General features: G+C 34.6%; 1 protein-coding gene across 38 annotated transcripts in view; it reads left to right on the top strand.

Moving 5' to 3' along the window:
* Positions 1 to 20,176, top strand: part of SLMAP (sarcolemma associated protein) — a 150,020-nt gene that overhangs the window by 109,369 nt on the left and 20,475 nt on the right. For 24 of the 38 annotated variants that reach the window (XM_079116423.1, XM_079116422.1, XM_079116451.1 and 21 more), the window contains 4 exons: positions 7,532 to 7,591; positions 13,111 to 13,191; positions 13,454 to 13,513; positions 20,003 to 20,125. In XM_079116423.1, coding sequence (XP_078972549.1) covers positions 7,532 to 7,591; positions 13,111 to 13,191; positions 13,454 to 13,513; positions 20,003 to 20,125 — 324 coding nt within the window. The remainder of the gene's footprint in view (positions 1 to 7,531; positions 7,592 to 13,110; positions 13,192 to 13,453; positions 13,514 to 20,002; positions 20,126 to 20,176) is intronic. The other 14 variants (XM_079116450.1, XM_079116448.1, XM_079116445.1 and 11 more) reach the window with 2 other exon arrangements.

The raw sequence follows: 20,176 nt of genomic DNA, 5'->3' as shown, positions 1-20,176 counted from the left end.
TGGCTTGTGGGACTGTAATTAGCCGTCCTCTGGGCAGAGCATATGAAGTTTGTACATTATGGTAAGGACTTCAGGTTTTGTTTTAAAGGTTGGCGAAAGTTTTGAGCAATAAATTACAATTTTCTGATGTGTTTTTATAAGCTCATCCTTAGATCTTTAGTATACTATAGAACAACTAGAAGAGTTTTTAAAGTCTGTGTTTATACTGTTTTATTATTATGTTTGAGAGTTAGTAATTTGTTACTATTATGTGCCAGATCTGTGTTGGAAATTAAGTTATTGATAATATACCTCCCTACTTTGACTAAACCCTAAATTCCTAGATTTATCACATTTGTCTTTGTAATCCTTGGGAAGTTACTAGTACCATGCCTGTTGCAAACTAAATATTTAAAGGGATTAGTACACTTCCTCAGGGAAAGGTAGACATAGTATAATGAGTAGTTGCAGTATACCTTCATATAGATATGAATATGTGGAGAGGAGAGATAGCAAAACCGTTTAGATGATAAGAGAAGCGAAAATCAGTTTTAGACATGGTGAAAATAAGCCTCTATGGGGTTTTGGAAGAGGATATTTGGATAGTAGTTGGGCATGTAGGGTTCTGGAACCTTAGTGCTAGATTTGGCATCAACATTTAGAAATTATTCAAATGTAGCAAGTAGTCAGAGCCATTAAAAGGAGTTTGTTTTGTTCTGACAGAAATCTTGAAGATTAACACACATTTAGATTATAATCAGGGAGCAGGAAAGTCAATGAAAGGCAGAGAAGAAAGTAATGAGAAAGCACATAGGAGGAGGAGGAGTAGCCTGAAATTTAAAGGAGTAAAGTTTGAAAAAAGAGGTAAGAAACTTTAGATTAAATTTGGTCAGTGGGCCCATCTATAACAAAAAACTATTCAGGATATAAGATCATGAGGACAAAGAGAAAAGACTGCAGTAGAAAATAGATGTCAGCACAAATTCGGAAGCTATAAAACATAATTTACTAATAAGAGATACAGGTTTCTAAACTTTATTTTTTTTTAATGGCCTAAAGAATGGTGAAGAAAAAGGGGGGAAAAAGTTAAACCTATGGCTTAGTTATCAGTGGTACTAATACCTCCAAGGAAGGGCAGGAGTACATGGTGATACTTAAATTAAGGTTGAAAATTTATACAAGGAATGGTTTGAGCCTCATTTGCCTTACCCCAGTCTGTGCAGACAGGCAAGATTCCTTGCACAAAAAGACCTGAAGTTTGCTGTCTGGAACTGAAACAGAGAACCTATAGATTGGGGTATGTCAAATGTTGCTGAGGGTAGGCTGGTAAGAGCACCTTAGTGGGGGGAAAAAGTGGGAGAAATAAATGAAACCCTCTGCAGGAAATCAGAATGCTCAGGACCAAGTTTATGCTTGGTAGTTAGAAGATTCTACTCCAGAGAAATTCATCAAAGACCAAATGTTTTTAAACTATATCTTTTCCATGGACATTTAAAGATTTCCCCATAAATTGCCACCGTGTCACCTAGCAGGTAGCAAGCCTACACATGCATATTGAAATATTGAACCCAGGACCTTGTGCATACAAGGCAAGCACTCTACCAACTGAGCTGTATTCCCACCCCTGGGTCAGCTTTTTATCGCCTCACCTTTCAATATAAAGAGATAGCCAAGATGACCAGACTCTTGAGGAAATTCTCTATTGAGGAAAACAGAGATAAAAAACAAACAAACAAAATGTGACTAGGGAAGAAACAGGAAACAAGAATCAGAAAAAAAGCTCTTTTAAAAAAATTAATTTCAGAAAGATAAATGTTTCATGGACGAAACAAGATAAAAATATTATGTATATATGTATACATTTGTGTGGTAATGGGGATGGAACCCAGGGCCCTTTTGTATGCTGGGCAAGAGATCTGCTAGGCACTGAGCTACATTTCTACCCCTTTTTAATTTTATTTTGAGACAGATTCTCACTAAGTTGCCCAGGCTAGCCTCATGCTTGACATACTCCTGCTTCAGCCTCTAACATAGCTGGGATTAAAGGTGTGTGCCACCACACCTGGCTGAGGCGATATAATTTTTTTGAAGGAACAAGTATAAGTTAAATTTTTAAAAAGTAAAAATGTAACCAGATAGAGTGGCACATTACTATGATTCTAGTAACTTGGGAGGCTGAGGCAGGAGAATCATAAGTTCAAAGCCAGGCTCAGCAACTTAGTGAGACCCTGTCTCAAAATGAAGAATAAAAAGACTAGGGATAGGATGTAGCTCAGTAGTAAAGTGCCTCTGAGTTCAAAACCTAGTGCCAGAATGAAGGAGGAGAAGGAGAGGGAGGGGGAGGAAGAAGATAAAGAAGAAAAATTGTGATATTAGATTTTTTTTTCAATCACAAGGGTTATGTAGGAGAAAATAGAGGAAGTATTCCAGAAAATAAATAAAATGACAAACTTTTTTTTTCTTTAAAAAAAGGGGGGGAAGTATAAGAAAATTCACCATAATTCAAAGTTATAGCTTGTAAACTAAAAAGATGCCCTGAATGCCCAGCACAATGTATTTTTAAAGATCACAAACTAACCCTGCCACAAAAAGTCACACACTTTATTATTCTATTTATATGAAATATCCAGAATAGGTAAATCCATAGAAATGGAAAGCAGATGGGTCACTTCCAAGGCCTGGGGAGGTACAGTGAAGAATACATGATTAATGAGTATGGGACTTCTTTTGAATGATAAAAATGTTTTAGATCTAGACAGAGATGGTGGTTGCATGAATGTACTAAATGCTACTGAATTGATCGTTTAAAATGGTTATGGTAGGTGAATTTCATCTCAATTAAGGGGGGGGGAGGCCATATACTGAGTAATCAAACATTTAGATAGAGGGAAAATTGAGAAAACACCCAGAGAAAAACAAAGGCTCTCATTAATCATAATAAGCCTAATTATAGTTTAGTAGCAAGTAAGCTCTGGGATCCCTTTTTTCCTCTTCTTCCCCCTTCCCTCCTCTCTAAAACCTGAAATCTTTTTTTTTTTTTTTTTTTTTTTCTTTCAAAACCTGATATCTTGGGGAGGAAGGGAAAAAAATAACAGAATGAATCAAACAACATTATCCTATGTAAATTTATGATTACACAAATGGTATGCCTTTACTCCATGTACAAACAGAGAAACAACATGTATCCCATTTGTTTACAATAATAAAAAAAGGAAAAAAAATGTTTAAGTTTAAATAAAGCGAAACTGACTTGTAATTAGAAAAAAACCCTTACATCTTCAAAAAATTTTTTTTAAATTTTTTAGTTGTAGATAGATACAATACCTTTTTATTTATTTATTTATTTGGTGCTGAGGATTGAACCCAGTACCTCACACATGCTAAGCAAACACTCTACCACTGAGCTACAATCACAGCCCCAAAACCTGAAATCTTAATAGCTTAATTTGACAAACATTTCTTACTCATGGTACGTGTGCATGACGGGGACAACACACATTTTCACTCAGGGATCTAGATTGATGGAGCTTGCCATCTTACAATGTTACTGTCTTCATGTTTTCAGAGTTCCTATAGTAGAAGGTGAGAGGGGGTAAAATAGTCCCATTCTCTCTTAAGTGCTTTAGCCCTGGCTAGCATGCATTCTAGACTTTCCTCAGTTTTAAGGAGTTGAGACATAAAGTCCTCCTAGGTACTCAGAAAGAACAGTTGGAAGCAGGTATAACTGAACACAAGAAGTCTCTACTATGCATGCATACTAAAGAATAGGACTCAACCTATCATCAGACTCACCTTCTAGGTAGAAGCTAGAAGACAATATTGTGTAAGAAAGGGAATAAAAGACTTCCAAAAGTCTAAAGGAAAATTTTTTCTTATAGAATTATGTCTCATCAAACTGTCAATCAAATAAATGTGAGGCTGGAACATTAATAACATTTGAGGAACAAAGTCACAAAAACTTTTACACTCTGTCCACCACTTTTCAGGAAATTATTAGATGTGTTGCGAAAAACAAGGATAAAACAGGAAAGAAAGATTTAGAATCTAGGAAGCAGGAATTTTGTACAGAATACAACACAGGCTAGAGCAGTAAGATTAAGAGATTGAGCAGGATGCAGTGCACATACCTATAATCCCAGCTACTCGGAGGCTGAGGAGGAGGATCCCAAGTTCCACACGAGCCTTGGCAATATAGAGAGACCCTGTTTCAAAATAAAAAGTAGAAACTGCTGGGGATATAGCTCAGTGGTAGAGCTTAGCTCCTGGGTTCAATTTCCAGCAACCCCACCCCCACCCCCCACACCACACCCCCGCACACACACAGATTACAAGATTGAAGGAAGGGAGGGATGGATAGATAATGTGATAAAGTACCTGGATATTTGACAGTATCTAGGAATTTTATTGTTTTACTAAAACTTGGATATATTTTTAAAAATCAGTAAAACAAAAAGAATACTGATTATAGACTAGCAAAATATAATTCTTGTGAGGATAATAGTAAAATGGTCCTGTTAATAACAGGTGTTGGCGAGGATGTGGGGAGAAAGGTACGCTCATACACTGCTGGTGGGGCTGCAAATTAGTGCAGCCGCTATGGAAAGCAGTGTGGAGATTCCTTAGAAAACTTGGAATGGAACCACCATTTGACCCAGCTATCCCACTCCTTGGCCTATACCCAAAGGACTTAAAATCTGCATACTACAGAAATACAGCCACATCAATGTTCATAGCTGCTCAATTCACAATAGCCAGACTGTGGAACCAACCTAGATGCCCTTCAATTGATGAGTGGATAAAGAAACTGTGGTATATATATACTATGGAATATTACTCAGCCATAAAGAATGATAAAATTATGACATTTCCTGGCAAATGGATGAAATTGGAGAATATCATGCTAAGTGAGATAAGCCAATCTCAAAAAGCCAAAGGACGAATGATATCGCTAATAAGTGGAGGTTGACACATAATGGGGGGGAGGGAAGGGTTAGAGTTAGGGTTAGGGAGGGGGGCAAGTATGGAGGAAGGAACTACTGTATAGAGGGTAAAGAGGGGTGGGAGGGGTGGGGGGAAGGGAAAAAAATAACAGAATTAATCAAACAACATTGCTCTATGTAAATTTATGATTACACAAATGGTATTCCTTTACGCCATGTACAAACAGAGAAACAACATGTATCCCATTTGTTTACAATAAAAAAAAAAAAAAAAAAAGATTGTCAGTAAGTAATGTCTCAAATGGAAGAGTTTTAAAATCAGTTTTATTATTTAGTAATATAAATGTAAATAACAAAAAAATAACTAAAAGTTAAAAGTTGTTTCTTGTAGGAAGGAAGTGAATTTCAGGAATAGAATAGAGTAGAACAGAGGACAGGTGGGACAGTGTTTTTTGTGTTTTTTTTAAAATATTTCTAGTTGTAGATGGACACAATGTATTTTGTTTATTTAATTTTTTTTTTTTTTTTAATGTAGTGTTGGGGGTCTAACCCAGTGCCTTCTAAGCAGGCGCTGTACCACTGAGCCACAACTCCAGCCCCTAGGATAGTGTTTTAGTCAGCTCTTTTGCTGCTGTGATTGAAGGACACAATCATAGAGGAGAAAAGATTTATTTAAGGGCCCATGGTTTCATAGGTACTTAGTCCATAGAAGACTGACTCCATTCCTCAGGGCTCGAGGTGAGGCTGAACATCATGGTGGGAGAGTATGGCAGATGGAAGCAGCTCACATGGTGATCAGGAAGCAGAGTGAGACTCCACTTTGCCAGACTACAAATATATACCCCATAGCCATGCCCTCAACGAAATCACCTCCTCCAGCCACACCCCACCTGCCTCCAGTTACCACTCAGTTAATTTCATTGGGGATTAATTCTCTGATTATGTTAAGGCTGTAACCAAATCATTTCTCCTACAAACTTTGTATTGTCTCTCACGTGAGCTTTTGGGGGGACACCACATCTAAACCATAACAGACAGCCTACATTTTACTTATAGGACTTTTTTTAAATTTATCTAACTCTTTTTACTCTGAATTCTTGTTTTTAAGAAAACAGGGACAAATAGTCCATAAGAAATGAAAGTTATGTGAAGTAGCTATGGTCTACAGCAGACAAAAGTTTGTAGTGATTTCAGTGGCTGAATGGTGGGTATGGACCGAGTTGCAGTTGGTTGAATAGTAAAAGACTAGAACAGTTATTTCACGTACTGCAAAAGTTGATTGAAGATGCTGGGTCCAGTAGCACACATCTGTTATCCCAGTGACTTGAGAGGCTAAAGCAGATGGGCCAGATTTGGCATCTCAAAATACAAAATAAAAAGGACTGGAGGTAGCCAAGCACAGAGCTGCTCACCTGTAATCCCAACAACTCAGGAGACTGAGACAGAAGAATTGCAAGTTTAAGGCTGGCAATTTAGCAAGACCCTGCCTCAAAATACAAAATAAAAAGGGCTACGGATATTACTCAGAGATGAAGCAACCCTGAGTTTAACCCCCAGTACTACTTTTTTTAAAACAAGAGTAAATTAGTAAATTGAAGGAGATCAACTGGCATATGGAATTTTTAAAAGGGATATTCAGAATAGTTATACTCTTCAGTAAAATGTAGAATATGAAAGTATGACTTCAAATAAGTTTAAAAAGAAGATATATTATACCTTTACTGAGAATCCTCCATAAAACAAAACTTTTTTTATTTAAGTTGTAAAATTTTTCATTTTCCTGAAGTATGTTCTGTATAAACATCTCTGCTGAATTGTATCAGCAAGGAAAAGTAAACTATTAGTATAATTTTTATTCCTTGTCTTAAGTAAAATAGAACTCTTATTTCAACTCAATATCCTTGATTTAAAGAAGGTTGCATTGTTTGTTTCCTCTGATTTCTTCATAAAAAGATCTAGACTTAACTTTTTTTTTTTTTTTTTTTTAGGATTTTAAATATTTATTTTAGAGAATAGTATAGTTAGACTGGACTTGATTTCAACTAGGAATAAACCAATAATTAAATCCTGTTTCAAGTGGAAAATATACCTGTCTAGAACCTTTTAAAAATATATCAGTATTATACAAAAACAAACTGATTTATTGCAGTCAGTAGCAGCTTATTATCTACTAATAACTAGTAGAGGTTAATTTTTTAACCTTCAAAAGCTATGGAAGCAAGGTATTTTCATGTAGGCCATTTCATAGATTTAAAATGTTCTCACACAAAAAATTGTAAGTACCTGAGGTAATACATACAGTATTTCAATTTAGTCAATTCACAGTGTTTCAATTTAGTCAGTTCACAATGACTTACTTATTAAATAAGGTGAAATCTAATGAAAATAAAATGCAGTTGTCTCCCTACCCACAGTTTTCTGCTTTAACCTGATTGTTCTATCATAGTTTAAATTCTCTTAGTTCCCCTTCCAGGTTCACGTTTTTGTTCAAGCTTGGTCATAGGAGTAATGCTATCATCTTTAAATTTGGTCATGGAATGTGTTACCCTGCCTTGCTCAGGGAAATGCGGCTCCGTTTGGGCTTGGATAGTAACATTTATTTTCTTTGGCAGAGAAGCTGATCGTAGAGGGGCATCTAACCAAAGTGGTAGAAGAAACAAAGCTTTCAAAAGGTTCGTTTCTGGTTTTTCTATGGTTTTTTAGAGTTCTTCGGGATAATGAAGATAGATAATTCTAAAATTTCAAGGTCATAGTACTTTAACCATCAGTTATTTCTTGCAGCTTACAAAATGGCCATCTAGTAACAATATCAGATATCATGTAAAATAGTTGGATTTCTGTTTTAAGAAAGATATCTTGGTAGGGAAGTTTCTTTCAAAGTGGACATGTATGTGTGTTGTTTTTGTTTTTTGAAAGTTAATGTTTGTTATAGGTTTCTTCAGGCATTAAAATAAGTGTGTTGTGATCTGTCTCATTTCCAGTATTATTTTCAGCTTTGATCTCAAAATTTTAATCAAACACAATGTAAATCTTATATGTTATGGGAAATGCTTGCAGTTTCACTTGAGGGTTATAGTGCCTTTAAAATTCCATATATTTCCTTTTTTGTTGATTTTTGACATCTCAATTTGATTTAAACAAAAGTAGTGACTTTTGTCTGTGCAGAATTGTCTTATATTTTGTAATGAATAGTCCAGCCAATTGCCCAGAGTAGTTTGTTGTATTAATTTTTTCCATTACAGTTGTCAGGCTTACAGAAGAAAAGTGAGTTTTAAAGCATCATTTTGTCAAGTTACTTTTCTGCATAAGGAAATTAGGCAAATAAATCTGTGTGGGATGTACTCATTGTCATAGAACTTCCGTCAGACTTTGCCAGTGTAAAATTTAAAACTAGCAATCCTTTTGGTCAGTTAAAACAATGAATGATAAAAATTTGATACTTAGTTTTACTATATTTTGTCATGTTAAAGTAAGTGGATTCATTGGCTTTTTAAAATACCCAACAGATGTTGTTATTTCAGATATCTGGTGGCTTCTATTCTGAAATTCCTTTCACCACAGATACCTTATATGGAGAAAGAATGCATAGAATATGCATCACTAATATTGTTCTGACAAACAGGCATTGAGTTTCAGAATAGCAAACTATTTTTAGTACAAATGGCAATTTATTTCATCTTATTAAAGGGAGATGAGAGCATACTTTAAAATAGCTTTTTACTTCACCACCTAAGTACCTATTCAGATTAGTTGGTTGAGTAGCCTGCACTTTGAAGTGGAAGTAAAGCTTGGGGGAGGGGAGGAATCAGTGCTTCTTTAAAGAAAAGTGCCTTGCTGTTTTAGTGCTTCTATTTAATGCGTTCTAAATTTCAGTATGTTTGCTTCAAATCTTGTGCCATTAGTGAAAAATCTTTGTGCAGTATTGCTGATTTTCTTATGAAATCTGTGTGTAAAATATGCATTGATAGTTTTAAAGAATATGTTTTTGATTCAGCAATTCCACTTCTGGGGTTTTATCTTAAGGAACAAATTGGACAAATGTGTAAGGATGTTTGTTTCAGTGTTGTTTTTTGTTTTGTTTATAGTGCTGAAGATTGAACTCAGGGTGCTCTACTACTAAGCTACTTACCTAGCCCTTTTCATTTTTTAAAAAATTTTATGAGAGGCTCTCTAAATTGCCGGAGCTGGCCTTTGAACTTCCCATCCTCCTGCCTCAGCCACCTGAGTAGTTGTGTGACTTGCTCAGTGTTATTTTAAAAGAAAAGAAAGGAAACCACAAGAGTCTAATAATAAAGACATTTATTAAATAAATTATGGCAAGTAAGTCCATGCCAGTGAATAAAATTAATCTTTTAAAAATGAAAATATAGGCTGGCTTTGTAGCTTGCCTGGCATGTGTGACGCACTGGGTTCAATTCTCAGCACCACATATAAATAAGTAAAATAAAGGTCCATTGACAACTAAAAAATATTTTAAAAAAAGAAAATATAAAGATAAATTTTATATACACAGGTATTTTTCTGTCAGTAGTCAACATTTTATTAGCACTTCTCACAGTGCTTTAATCTTTAGAGCAAACTGGATAACTAAAATATATTTTAAATGTTTTCAGTCTGCCTATAAAGCTCTTTTTTTAAAAAATTTGATGAAATTATCTCTTTTTTCGAAATGGTTTCTTTGGTGATATTTTTGGTGAAATTTCTTTTTTGCATTGAAAATATCAGTTGCTAGAAATTAACAATTACAAACTGTTACAGTCTTAGTATTTCCTCTAGAGGTTTCACCTAATGTAATATATAATCATAAGTTGTATATGTTTTCTGTTTAAGGGCTAACTCAGTGTAGTCATTACAGTAGCTTTGGAGTAAAAATAGAAAGAATACACAAAGATAATTTTACCATTAAAAAACTATATGCTTTCAGGCAACTTACTGTGGCTCTTTAAACCTCTATTTCCTCATTTGTAAAATGAAATTTCACTTGTCAGATTGTTGTGGGAATTTGATAAAATACTGCTTATTAAGCAGGAAACACTATTTTCAGTTTTAACAAATGTTAATTCTTTACCCTTCTTTATATTTAACTTTGTTTTCTTTCCAAGTAATGGTTTCAGTGGTACAGGAAATGGTATATGACCAGTAAATTTGTTTTGCCCATCTGTGTTTATATCTACTCAAAGATATCTTTCTTGGGATTCCCAGTTTGAAAACAGTTTTGGTATCGATTTGGTAGCTTTCTTCCATTTTCTGTATATTGTTGGTATATATCTTATATCAGTATTGCAGAGATAATCAGTAATGGCTGTGGGTTGTGGGATGGGGAGTGTTACAAGGAATTGAACTTGGGTGCTCTATTCCTGAGCTATATCCTCAGCCCTTTTTAATTTTTATTTTGAGTTGCTGAGTTGCCAGTCTGGCCTCAAACTTTGACCCTCTTGCCTAAACCTCCCAGGTCTCTGGGATTATAGGCATGTACTACCATACCTGGTGATTTTTTTTTTTTTTTTAATACTAGAAAGTTAGGTGCCACCTCATAACTGAAGAATAGATATTTTGAAAATAAGTAAATGTTCTAACTGAAGAATAGATGTTTTGAAAATAAGTAGAAGTCTAACATTCATTTGTTTGATCCTGTGTTTCATTCTTGAATAGAGTTGGTTTGCCTTTATTTAATAACTGTAGTATCAGGCCACAACAATTATTGAATGTCATTTGACTTGCTAAAAACTTACATTCTTATTCCAAGGTAGATATGTGCCTTCAATCAATTTCCTTCCTTCCTTCCTTCATCTCTTTCAGCACTGTTCTGTGCATGGAAAATATAACAGTTAATGAAACAGACAAAAATCTGTGCTCTTAAAGAGCTTACATTATAGTGAGATTTTTTTTAATTTTTTTTTAATTTTTTTATTTTAATTTATTTTTATTGTAAACAAATGGGATACATGTTGTTTCCGTTTGTACATTAGTGAGATCTTGATGGAAGATTTGGTGCTCCACATTTAAGACAATTTTATATCACAAGCTAATATTCTAAATATAGGACAAAAGTTCCTTCTAAGCCAAAAGAATACTTTTGAAAATATACACTTGCTTTCCTTCAAAGTCAAGATCATAAAATTGCCAAAGATTTTAAAATCAGAATAGCCATTTTCCCATCTATTCTTCCAGAATGTTTCTTTTTCTACCCATTTATAGAGATTAGGTGTATAAGCCTATTTTATTTGAGAATGTAACTTTGTGATCAAAACTAGAACATTCAGAAATATCTGTCAATGGCACACCATAAATGTAACAGAGGTCACAGATTAGGTTCCCATGGGCCTTGATGATCAGTAATTTCACTTCTAATCTAACTTCCCTGTCACTCAGCAGTTGACTTTTTGACTACAAATGGCAAAAGAGAAAAGAAGCAAAGGTTTTCACAAGTTAAGCCACAAATTCTAGGGGTATCTTAATTTGAAATATCCTTAACAAGTTACATTTTAATATATTAAGTATTTCGACAGTAATGGTGGTTTTACATGTATTTCTAATTTCTTTCAAAATGAAGAATATCTCTTAATTAGAAAACAATGTATATTCACTACAAAAATGTGAAATAATATATGACTATATAAAATTAATAAGTATTCACCATGAACCCTTCTGCATGGGGTTATGGTATACATTCTACTCTTTTACTTAATAGTAGTAGCGTATTTGAATATTTTCTATTTCATGGTATACACATTTTATTTTCCCATAATGAACAATACTGTATTGAGCATTAATATACCTTACATATACCGTACATAGACTATTGTTTCCTTAGAGTACTAGATATGAGTTTGCGTGTTTAAAATTTTGATATATTTCCACAAATAATATAAACACTTAATATTATAAGAAATAATCATATGCATCATATGCTTAGTGAATGTATAATCCCACTAGAGAAATAAGATATATACACACAGATTCAGGCATGGTAGCTCATGCCTATAATCCCAGCAACTCAGGAAACTGAGCAGGAGGATTGCAAGTTTGAGGCCAGCCTCAGCAACTTTCAAAAGACCCTTTCTCAAAAATAAAAGAAAAAGTATGATTAATTATAAATAAATAAATATGACAGAAAATTAGTAACAAAAAGGAACAGCATCCTGGAGAAATGAAAACTTTCTTAGAGATAATGGGGGCTTCAGCTTTATCTCACAGAATGAATAGGCCAAATAGAGAGGATGGCTATTGTGTGTAGTAAAATACTTACTCAAGCAAAGAATTATAAACTATTATGAACTGGTATGCCTAACCCTATAAAGAAACTGGCATCACTCAAGCCAAAGTCCTGTGGGAATTAATTGAGGGACTAATGGCTAAATTCTGCAATGTAAAGTTTGGCTGAGTGCTTGTGGAGAATGAGGAGATGCTAGAGGATTTGGGGCAGAAAAATTGCCTTCTCTGTAAATGCTGTCCTAAAGAATAGCATAGTATATGTGGATATGCCATTACAGGTGAGAATCTGGAGCCTAATTAATTGCCAGTCATCTTTAATAAACCGTTGGCCTTTAATTAGGATTTTTGAGAGCAATTATTTGAAAACTAGACCTATAGTGTCTTCATCGGACCTCGCAGAGTATCCCTTGCAAATAAGTTCCAAACTTTTTAAAAAGTTTTTCCTCAGTGTGAATCATGGTTATGTCTTCTAAAGAAATAGATTGTTATTTTCTTATTCTAAAGGATATTTTATAACAAATATGATTTTTTTAGGTTTTATTATGTGAGTATAAATATTACTAAGGCAGCCTTCTACCTAGTATTTTTATATAATAAAGACTTTTCCTTTCATCCTCTTCATACAGTGTCCACATTGTACTGGGAATTTTGCTATATTTGTTGCAGCTCTCTGAATACTTCAACAAAGCTTGCTTCATTATTATTTCCAGTTGGCAAGTGAACAACAGCCTTGAACAAAAAAGCCCCAGCCCTCTGCGTAGTAGACACAATCCACATTATAATTTAAAGTGAGCTACGTGTAATAACCAGCATTCCATTTTGGACTGGGGTGGTGACAAAGTAAGATTCAGTGATCTCATTAATTTTAAAATCTCTTCATAATAGTAGATTTTGAGCATTCATACCCTGAAGCTGTTTCTTTGATATAAGGTATTTAATTATAACAAGATTTTTGCTTTTATGTTTTTCTTGATAGAAAACCAGGCAAGAGCAAAGGAATCTGACTTATCAGATACTCTGAGTCCAAGCAAGGAGAAAAGCAGTGACGACACTACAGGTGAGTTTTAACCTACTGTTTACAAGTCTCCAGTTGTTAATAGCAGTTTAGGTACACAGGTGGATGGAGATTTCCAGCTTTGTGTTTAGGGAAGAAGTAGTGCTTTCATTGTCAAGTCACTCCCTTAACTCTTAGATATTTCGTTAAAAACTTCTTTGAACTAAATACAGTAGCTGTGTAAATGTAGTCACTTATTTTGATAATAGATTGCTGATAATTCTGAGTGCTCTCTGTAATTATCTCTTTTTTCACCTTTCTTTAGACGCCCAAATGGATGAGCAAGACCTAAATGAACCTCTTGCTAAAGTGTCCCTTTTAAAAGGTACTTTAATAGTTTTTATAACATTATAAACCAGGGCATCAGATTCACCTTTCACCAGAAAAATCTGTGCCATATATTGTGTGAAGTTTTAAGTTTTAGTTAAGAGTTTAAAATAGATTCTGTAAAGTAGCAGGAACTAAAATCTAAAGTGTTGATGTTGGTGCCCAGTACTTTAAAAAATTATATTTAACATTTAGAATAATTTGGATTAATTAAGATGATGACGGGCAAAACAGTAAGTGGTAGAACATGAAGTACAACTATGTGTGTCTCTTACCAGAACTTAGCACTTTTAACATAATAATGATAAGGTAAAAACCTTAACGTTCTAGAATCACCTGTTTGCTGTTTTCCTATGATAGCAGTACAAATTTCCTAATTTCCCTAGTTCTTGGGGCACTCGTCAAGAAATTTTGGGTTGAGAAATTTGAGATATGGCTAAAATAAGCATTGCATGTAATTAACTCTTTTACTTGTCTCACCTCTAAAAAGGAAGTACATTTATTTCTTGATATTTGTTTAGATAAAATGGTAGGAAGTAAATCAATATTTATGAAAGTGTCTTTAAAGTACATTGGAGTGCCTTATTGATAAACCTGTGATTGTCAGCACTTAATTCCCTTTTATATTGCCTTATTGTACACAAGAAAAATTGACATATAATATCAGCCCAGTGTGTTAAGCATGTTGGAAGTGGTAGACTGACAACAAGAAACTCTCTGGGACCAGAGCAACAGTAATAACCTGAGGAAGTTTCTTTTTGAAGAAGTACCTATTGTTTTGGCTGGGGTATTAAGAGATATCATAGTCAGACCCTGGCCTTTAACATTATATTTGAAAGGAGACCTAATTTTACCCTACAGGACCCAGCTGCTGGCCTAGTTGTATTAGTTTGGACCTCCTTCCTTTCTTTTATTCCCCTTGGATACTGAAAATTATAAGGCTTCTTGTACTATTACCTTTGATTGAATTCCATAACCAGGGAAGTTCCTGAAGTCTGCTGGCCCAGGCAGCCAATTGTTCCTAAGTTTGATCATGGTTTCCAACACTTTTACTGATTGATACTCCTAGGGGACCTTTGATGTTAATAAGGCATGCTTTTTTCCTAGTGTCATGGTAATAAATATGTTAATGTTTGTACAAGTCCAGAAATCTCATCCCAGAAATGCAATACTGACTGTTATTGTATAAAATGTTGTTTCTGACACTGAAAAAATATGTCAGAACCTGTGGGCATTTGTGGAAACACGGAAAAGCAAGAAGGGAGGTGAACGAATAATAAACATCCCGCATACAAAAGTAGCAATTTTTATGGTCTTTTTTTTTCTTTATTTTAAGTTGTCGATGGACCTTTATTTTATTTATTTTTATGTGGTGCCTCACACTTGCTAGGCAAGCACTCTACCACTGAGCCACAAGCCCAGCCCTTTTATGGTCTTTTGTACTACAAAAATTTCCCAGAAATCTTTTTTGCAGCCAAGTACAGTTTAGTTTGTAAGTAGCATTTAGTGCTTTTGTCACTTTTATTTTTGTCAGTCTGTTCTACATTTAATTTTAATCCCATTGCCTACCATAATGCCAGTTATTCATTTAAACTTAGTTATTTGATGAATTAATTAATAATAAGCCTCTTACATCTAAGTTATAAAGCCTCAAAAGTGTTAGGAAAGTAACAAATTCTAGCCACAGTGCTAAGTGAATCCTGACTTTGCCATTTATTTGCAATATGTCATTGGGCAAATTGCTTAACCACTCTGTGCTTTAGCATTTATTTTCCTCATTTATTAGATTGGGAAAAACTGACTTTGTAGAATTATTGTGAGGAGTACATGCAACAATATACATGGACCATATACTATATTGGTAACATAACATGTCAACCACCATAATGAAACACATGATAGTGGTGGTAATGGTTGACAGAACCAGACCTATCTGTTGAAGAACTGTATAACTCTTCATGAACAGAATAAAATTGTGGGGTTTTAAAATATTTCCTACTTTATCTTTTAGGGAAAAGAGTTATTGGCAGTGGATATTTCCAATAAATAATGCATTTACTTATCCAGATGATGTCAGGAAAAATTTATTTTTTAATCTGTGAGTGTCACAGGAAAGCTAAAATCTGTTAAAATGACAGATGCAGACTCCCCACAATGTAGCCTTAGGAGTGGTGGGGGGGTGGGCAGGGAGAGAAAACTGTGAAAGAGAGAATTTGAGATTTGAATATGCATGATATATGTGGAAGGAAGGTGGGTATGCACATACTGCTAGTAATTCTTTCAGGGCCATCAATGAAGATGGGTCAGAATTTCCTTAACCTTGCTTTAACTAAAGTGACAGAACCCTCAAATTTTTCCTTGTTATTTCTATATGATGACCAACTTTTGTTAATGAAATAATATCTTTATCAATACCTATTGAGAGATTTTGCAGAATAGACCCAAGATGACTTAGTCAGTGATCGGATATAAAGAAAAATCATCCAATTAGAAGCAGGCATATTTTAGAAGAGTTTCTAAGAAATAAGCACCATAACTCTAAATGGTGATTATGTTTTTCTTTTGTAAGAGTTTTATAAAAATAAGGTATTTACTGATACGTATTATAAACATTTGGGTTACGTTTGATTGTGTGTGGATGTGCTTTATAATCTTTCCAATCTTTTCTTCAGTGTCCTGACATAATTTTCTCCTAAGGGAAGGTTATAAATTTTTAGACCTCACTGTTAACTTTTAGAGCTATAGAAAGGAATTACACATAAGGGGCCCATTTGTTTTCCTCATCAAAATGCTTTACCCAACTTCCTGTGCTATTATTTTCATATTTAATTATTTCCCTTTTTAAAAAAACCATCAAAGCTTTATTGAAAATTATCATATAATACTCTTAATGTTATTTATTCATCTAGGATTGGGAAAATAATCTAGAGTAGACTAAGCATTCATAATGAGATGTAAATAAAATTATAATAGCAGTAGCACCTTTTTCCTGATATATTTATTTCAATCAATTTATGCCTTTCTTCCCCTAGTACTGGAGAACGAACCCAATGGTACTCTTCAACTGAACTACATCACCAGCCCTTTTTATTATTTTTAAGACAGGATCTCACTAAATTGTCCTGGCTGGCTTTGAATTTGTAATCCTCCTGCCTCAGCCTCCCAGGAAGCTGGGATTATAGGCATGCCCAGCAACTATTTATTACTCTTTTGAAAGAGTAATAAAGAGTGGATCAAATCACAGTTTTCTGTATAATTGAAACCACCAACCTCCCTGTGGGGGAAAAAAATTTTTTTATGGAATTCAGGATGGGCATAATAGCATATGCCTGTAATCCCAACTATTTGGGAAGCTGAGCAGGGGATTACAAATGCAAGGCTGGCCTGAGCAACTTAAACCCTGTCTTTAAAATAAAAGGAAAAGGGCTTGAGATGTATTTTAGTGGTTGAGCATTTCTTAAAAATAGTACCAACATTTACAAATATATGTTTAGAGTGGGAATAACACCTGTCTCAGGAGTCAAGTGTACAAATGCAACCATGTGGTGGAACATAAGCTCTGTGGGACAAATACAGTGAAGATAAGACTTTGGCAGACAGAAGACAATGTCCAGGTTTGGGACTTATTTGCATGAAATTGGATGGTGGTATCAGGAGGAATTTCAAGATAAAGTAGACCAATGAGGATGATAAAGAAGCCAACAAAAGATCCAACTGATGGATCTTTGATACAGGAATTTAAGCAGAAATGACTGGGGCTTCTTCTTAGATGGTAGCATTATAATTGGTAATTTCTAATTATGAGAGGCCTCTGCCAAAGTTAAAGTTTGCAGTTAAGCTACCACCTGAGATTATCTCCTATGACTGCCCATATCCATGAAGGGAAAAGGTTGTAAAGGTTGTTCTTAGAAGCCAAGCCTGAGGCTGGGGTTGTGGCTCAGTGGTAGAACGCTTGCCTAGCATGTGTGAAGCACTGGGTTCGATCCTCAGCACCACATAAAATAAATAAAGGTCCATTAACAACTTTAAAAAAAGCTGAGCCTGGAACTGCCAGACTTTCTAAAGGGAGAAGCAGTGGTATTGTTTCCTGCCTCAGCTAGATGACTGCAAACAGGAAAAAGTGGGGAGGGGAGGAAGAGATGCGGCTACCTATTTACACATACCTCCAATATTTACATGTATATATATTTACATATTATCACACAAATCTATATTAATTTCTATATATGTGTATAATCGAATATAATTGTATAATCTTATAATGAGAAAACTGGATCCCTTATCTACAATGTATTTCTTTTTTTGGCAGGGTGGGAGAGTTACTGGGGATTTAACCCAAGGTATTTAACCTCTGAGCCACATCACCAGTCCTTTTTTATTGTGAGATAGGGTCTCACTGAGTTGCTTAGGGCCTCACTGAGATGCTGAGGCTGGCTTTGAACTTGAGAACCTCCTACCTCAGCCTCTTGAGCCTGCTGGGATTACAAACATGCATCACCACACCTGGCTCTACAAAATAGTTTTTTTTTTTTTTTTTTTTTTTTTTTTTGGTGCTAGAGATTGAACCCAGGGCCTTGTGCAAAAATAGTCCTTTGATAGTTTTTAGAACACACAGGAAATAGATTTAGTGGGTACAGAGGCACAAGCCTATAATCCCAGTGACTCAGGAGGTTGAAGCAGGAGGATCACAAGTCCAAGACTAACCTCAGCAACTTAGAAAGGCCCTAAGCAACTTAATGAGACACTGTTGCAAAATAAAAATAATAAGAAGGACTGGGAATGTAACTGAGTGATCAAGTGTCCTTGAGTTCAATTCCCAGTACCAAAAATAAATAAATAAATAAATAAGTAAATTCTGAATTATTGGCCAATGTTTCTTTGGAAAAGAAACCCATATGTAGTTTTGCTTGTGTTGTTTTTTCATGGTTATCAAGTTAGAGTGGTAATCCTTGACATGGGACCTTTACCCACTGGGGGGACATTTGGCAAAATCTGAAGACATTTTTATTTGTTATGACTCAGGGAGAACTACTGACATCTGGGTAGAGACCAGGGAAACTACTAAATGTCCTGCAATGCACAGGGCAGCTGCCACAACAAAGTATTATTCAACCCAACTGTTCTGTAGCATTAAGGTTGAAAACTAAGCTAGGAAATGATTTTTAAGTGGGTATATTTCCTACTTGTCAAACCACTTGAAAGTACGATACAGGCATCATGACCCTTGTCTCTTAAATATTTCTGAAAATTAGGGCACTGCCCTATGTGATCATAAATCCAGAGATGGAGACCAGGAACATGCAGACTTCAACAGACTGTATAGAGAAAGCTGTCAAAGAGAATTTGTAGCTGATGTGACAGTATCTCTACCACTAAAAAAAATTCTGCCTATGTTCCCCACCCTGACCAAAAGAGTTTTTGAAGGATAAATTGATAGACTGACTAGTGTAAATGAGCCCAGAATCAAAATTTTGACAGGGAAAATAAAATGTGATCTATGAGTATGAAAAAACATGCATATAAGTAACATCCGAGACCTACTATAATTTAATTGTGAAAAAATATTCTCAGATGTTTTGAAGGACCAAAGTTGTTATGGCTGAAGTACTTGTAAACTAAAGTCATACTCAAATAGAATGCAGTAGAAGAATATGGCTTACTTAATTTGTTTATCTGTCAGTGTTCTATAGCAGAAAGATTTAATAGAATGAAAGATGAGCTGTGAAACCAGAGATGAAAGAGGTTAAGGAAAGGTGGCATTTTTGAGATATAATGCTGGATTTAATTTATTTCAATAAATCCACTTATATCATTAATAGTTCAACAAATATTTATCTATTATGTGTGTAGAGTTGGGGAAATGGTGATGACAAAGTAAGCTCAGTAGAACTCCCGGCCCCAGTTTTTACTTTGTTACATAACTTACGTAAAATCAGTCTTTCTTGTTTCTTCCTTCTTTCCTTCCCTCCTTGCTTCTTTCCTTCTTTCCTTCTTTCCTTTCCTTCTTTTTGTGTTTCTATGTTTATGTCTATCTTCTTAAAGAAGAGTTTATTTTGTTTTTTCATTTCCAGTTAAGTTTCAAATGAAATTTTTCTGACTTACCAAAATTTCAAAATTAATGAATAGCATTATGTCTATCTTATAGAATTTTCAGTCTTGTATCAGCAGTATATGAGTGAAATATATCATTTAATGTATATTAATATATATTTTATAATTCCATTACCATGAATTACTAATATATATGTGCATAAACATTTTTGTTTATTTATATAACTGTATTTGTATTCTTTCTCCAGGGTAAAATGACTAAAATGCTTACTATAATTTTTTTAATACTTACTATAATTTGCTTCTTAGTTTTGTTTAACTCAATTGTGTTATTTAACTATGCATGTCTAAATATGAAGAATATTGCCAGTCTTTGATTGTAGAGATTATAGTGTGATACTAACTCTTGCTTTTAAATTAAACATGTTTCTGTCAGATGACTTGCAGGGTGTACACTCAGAAATTGAGGCAAAACAAGAAATTCAGCATCTTCGCAAGGAATTGATCGAAGCCCAGGAACTAGCTAGAGCAAGTAAACAAAAATGCTTTGAACTTCAAGGTGAGATCAAGATTACTTTGATTTGTCAGGGGATGTGAGGAGGCAGCTCAA

The sequence above is a fragment of the Sciurus vulgaris genome, assembly GCF_902686455.1.
Source record: "Sciurus vulgaris genome assembly, chromosome: 16".
Taxonomy (NCBI): domain Eukaryota; kingdom Metazoa; phylum Chordata; class Mammalia; order Rodentia; family Sciuridae; genus Sciurus; species Sciurus vulgaris.
This window is presented reverse-complemented; position numbering and strand designations above follow the sequence as displayed.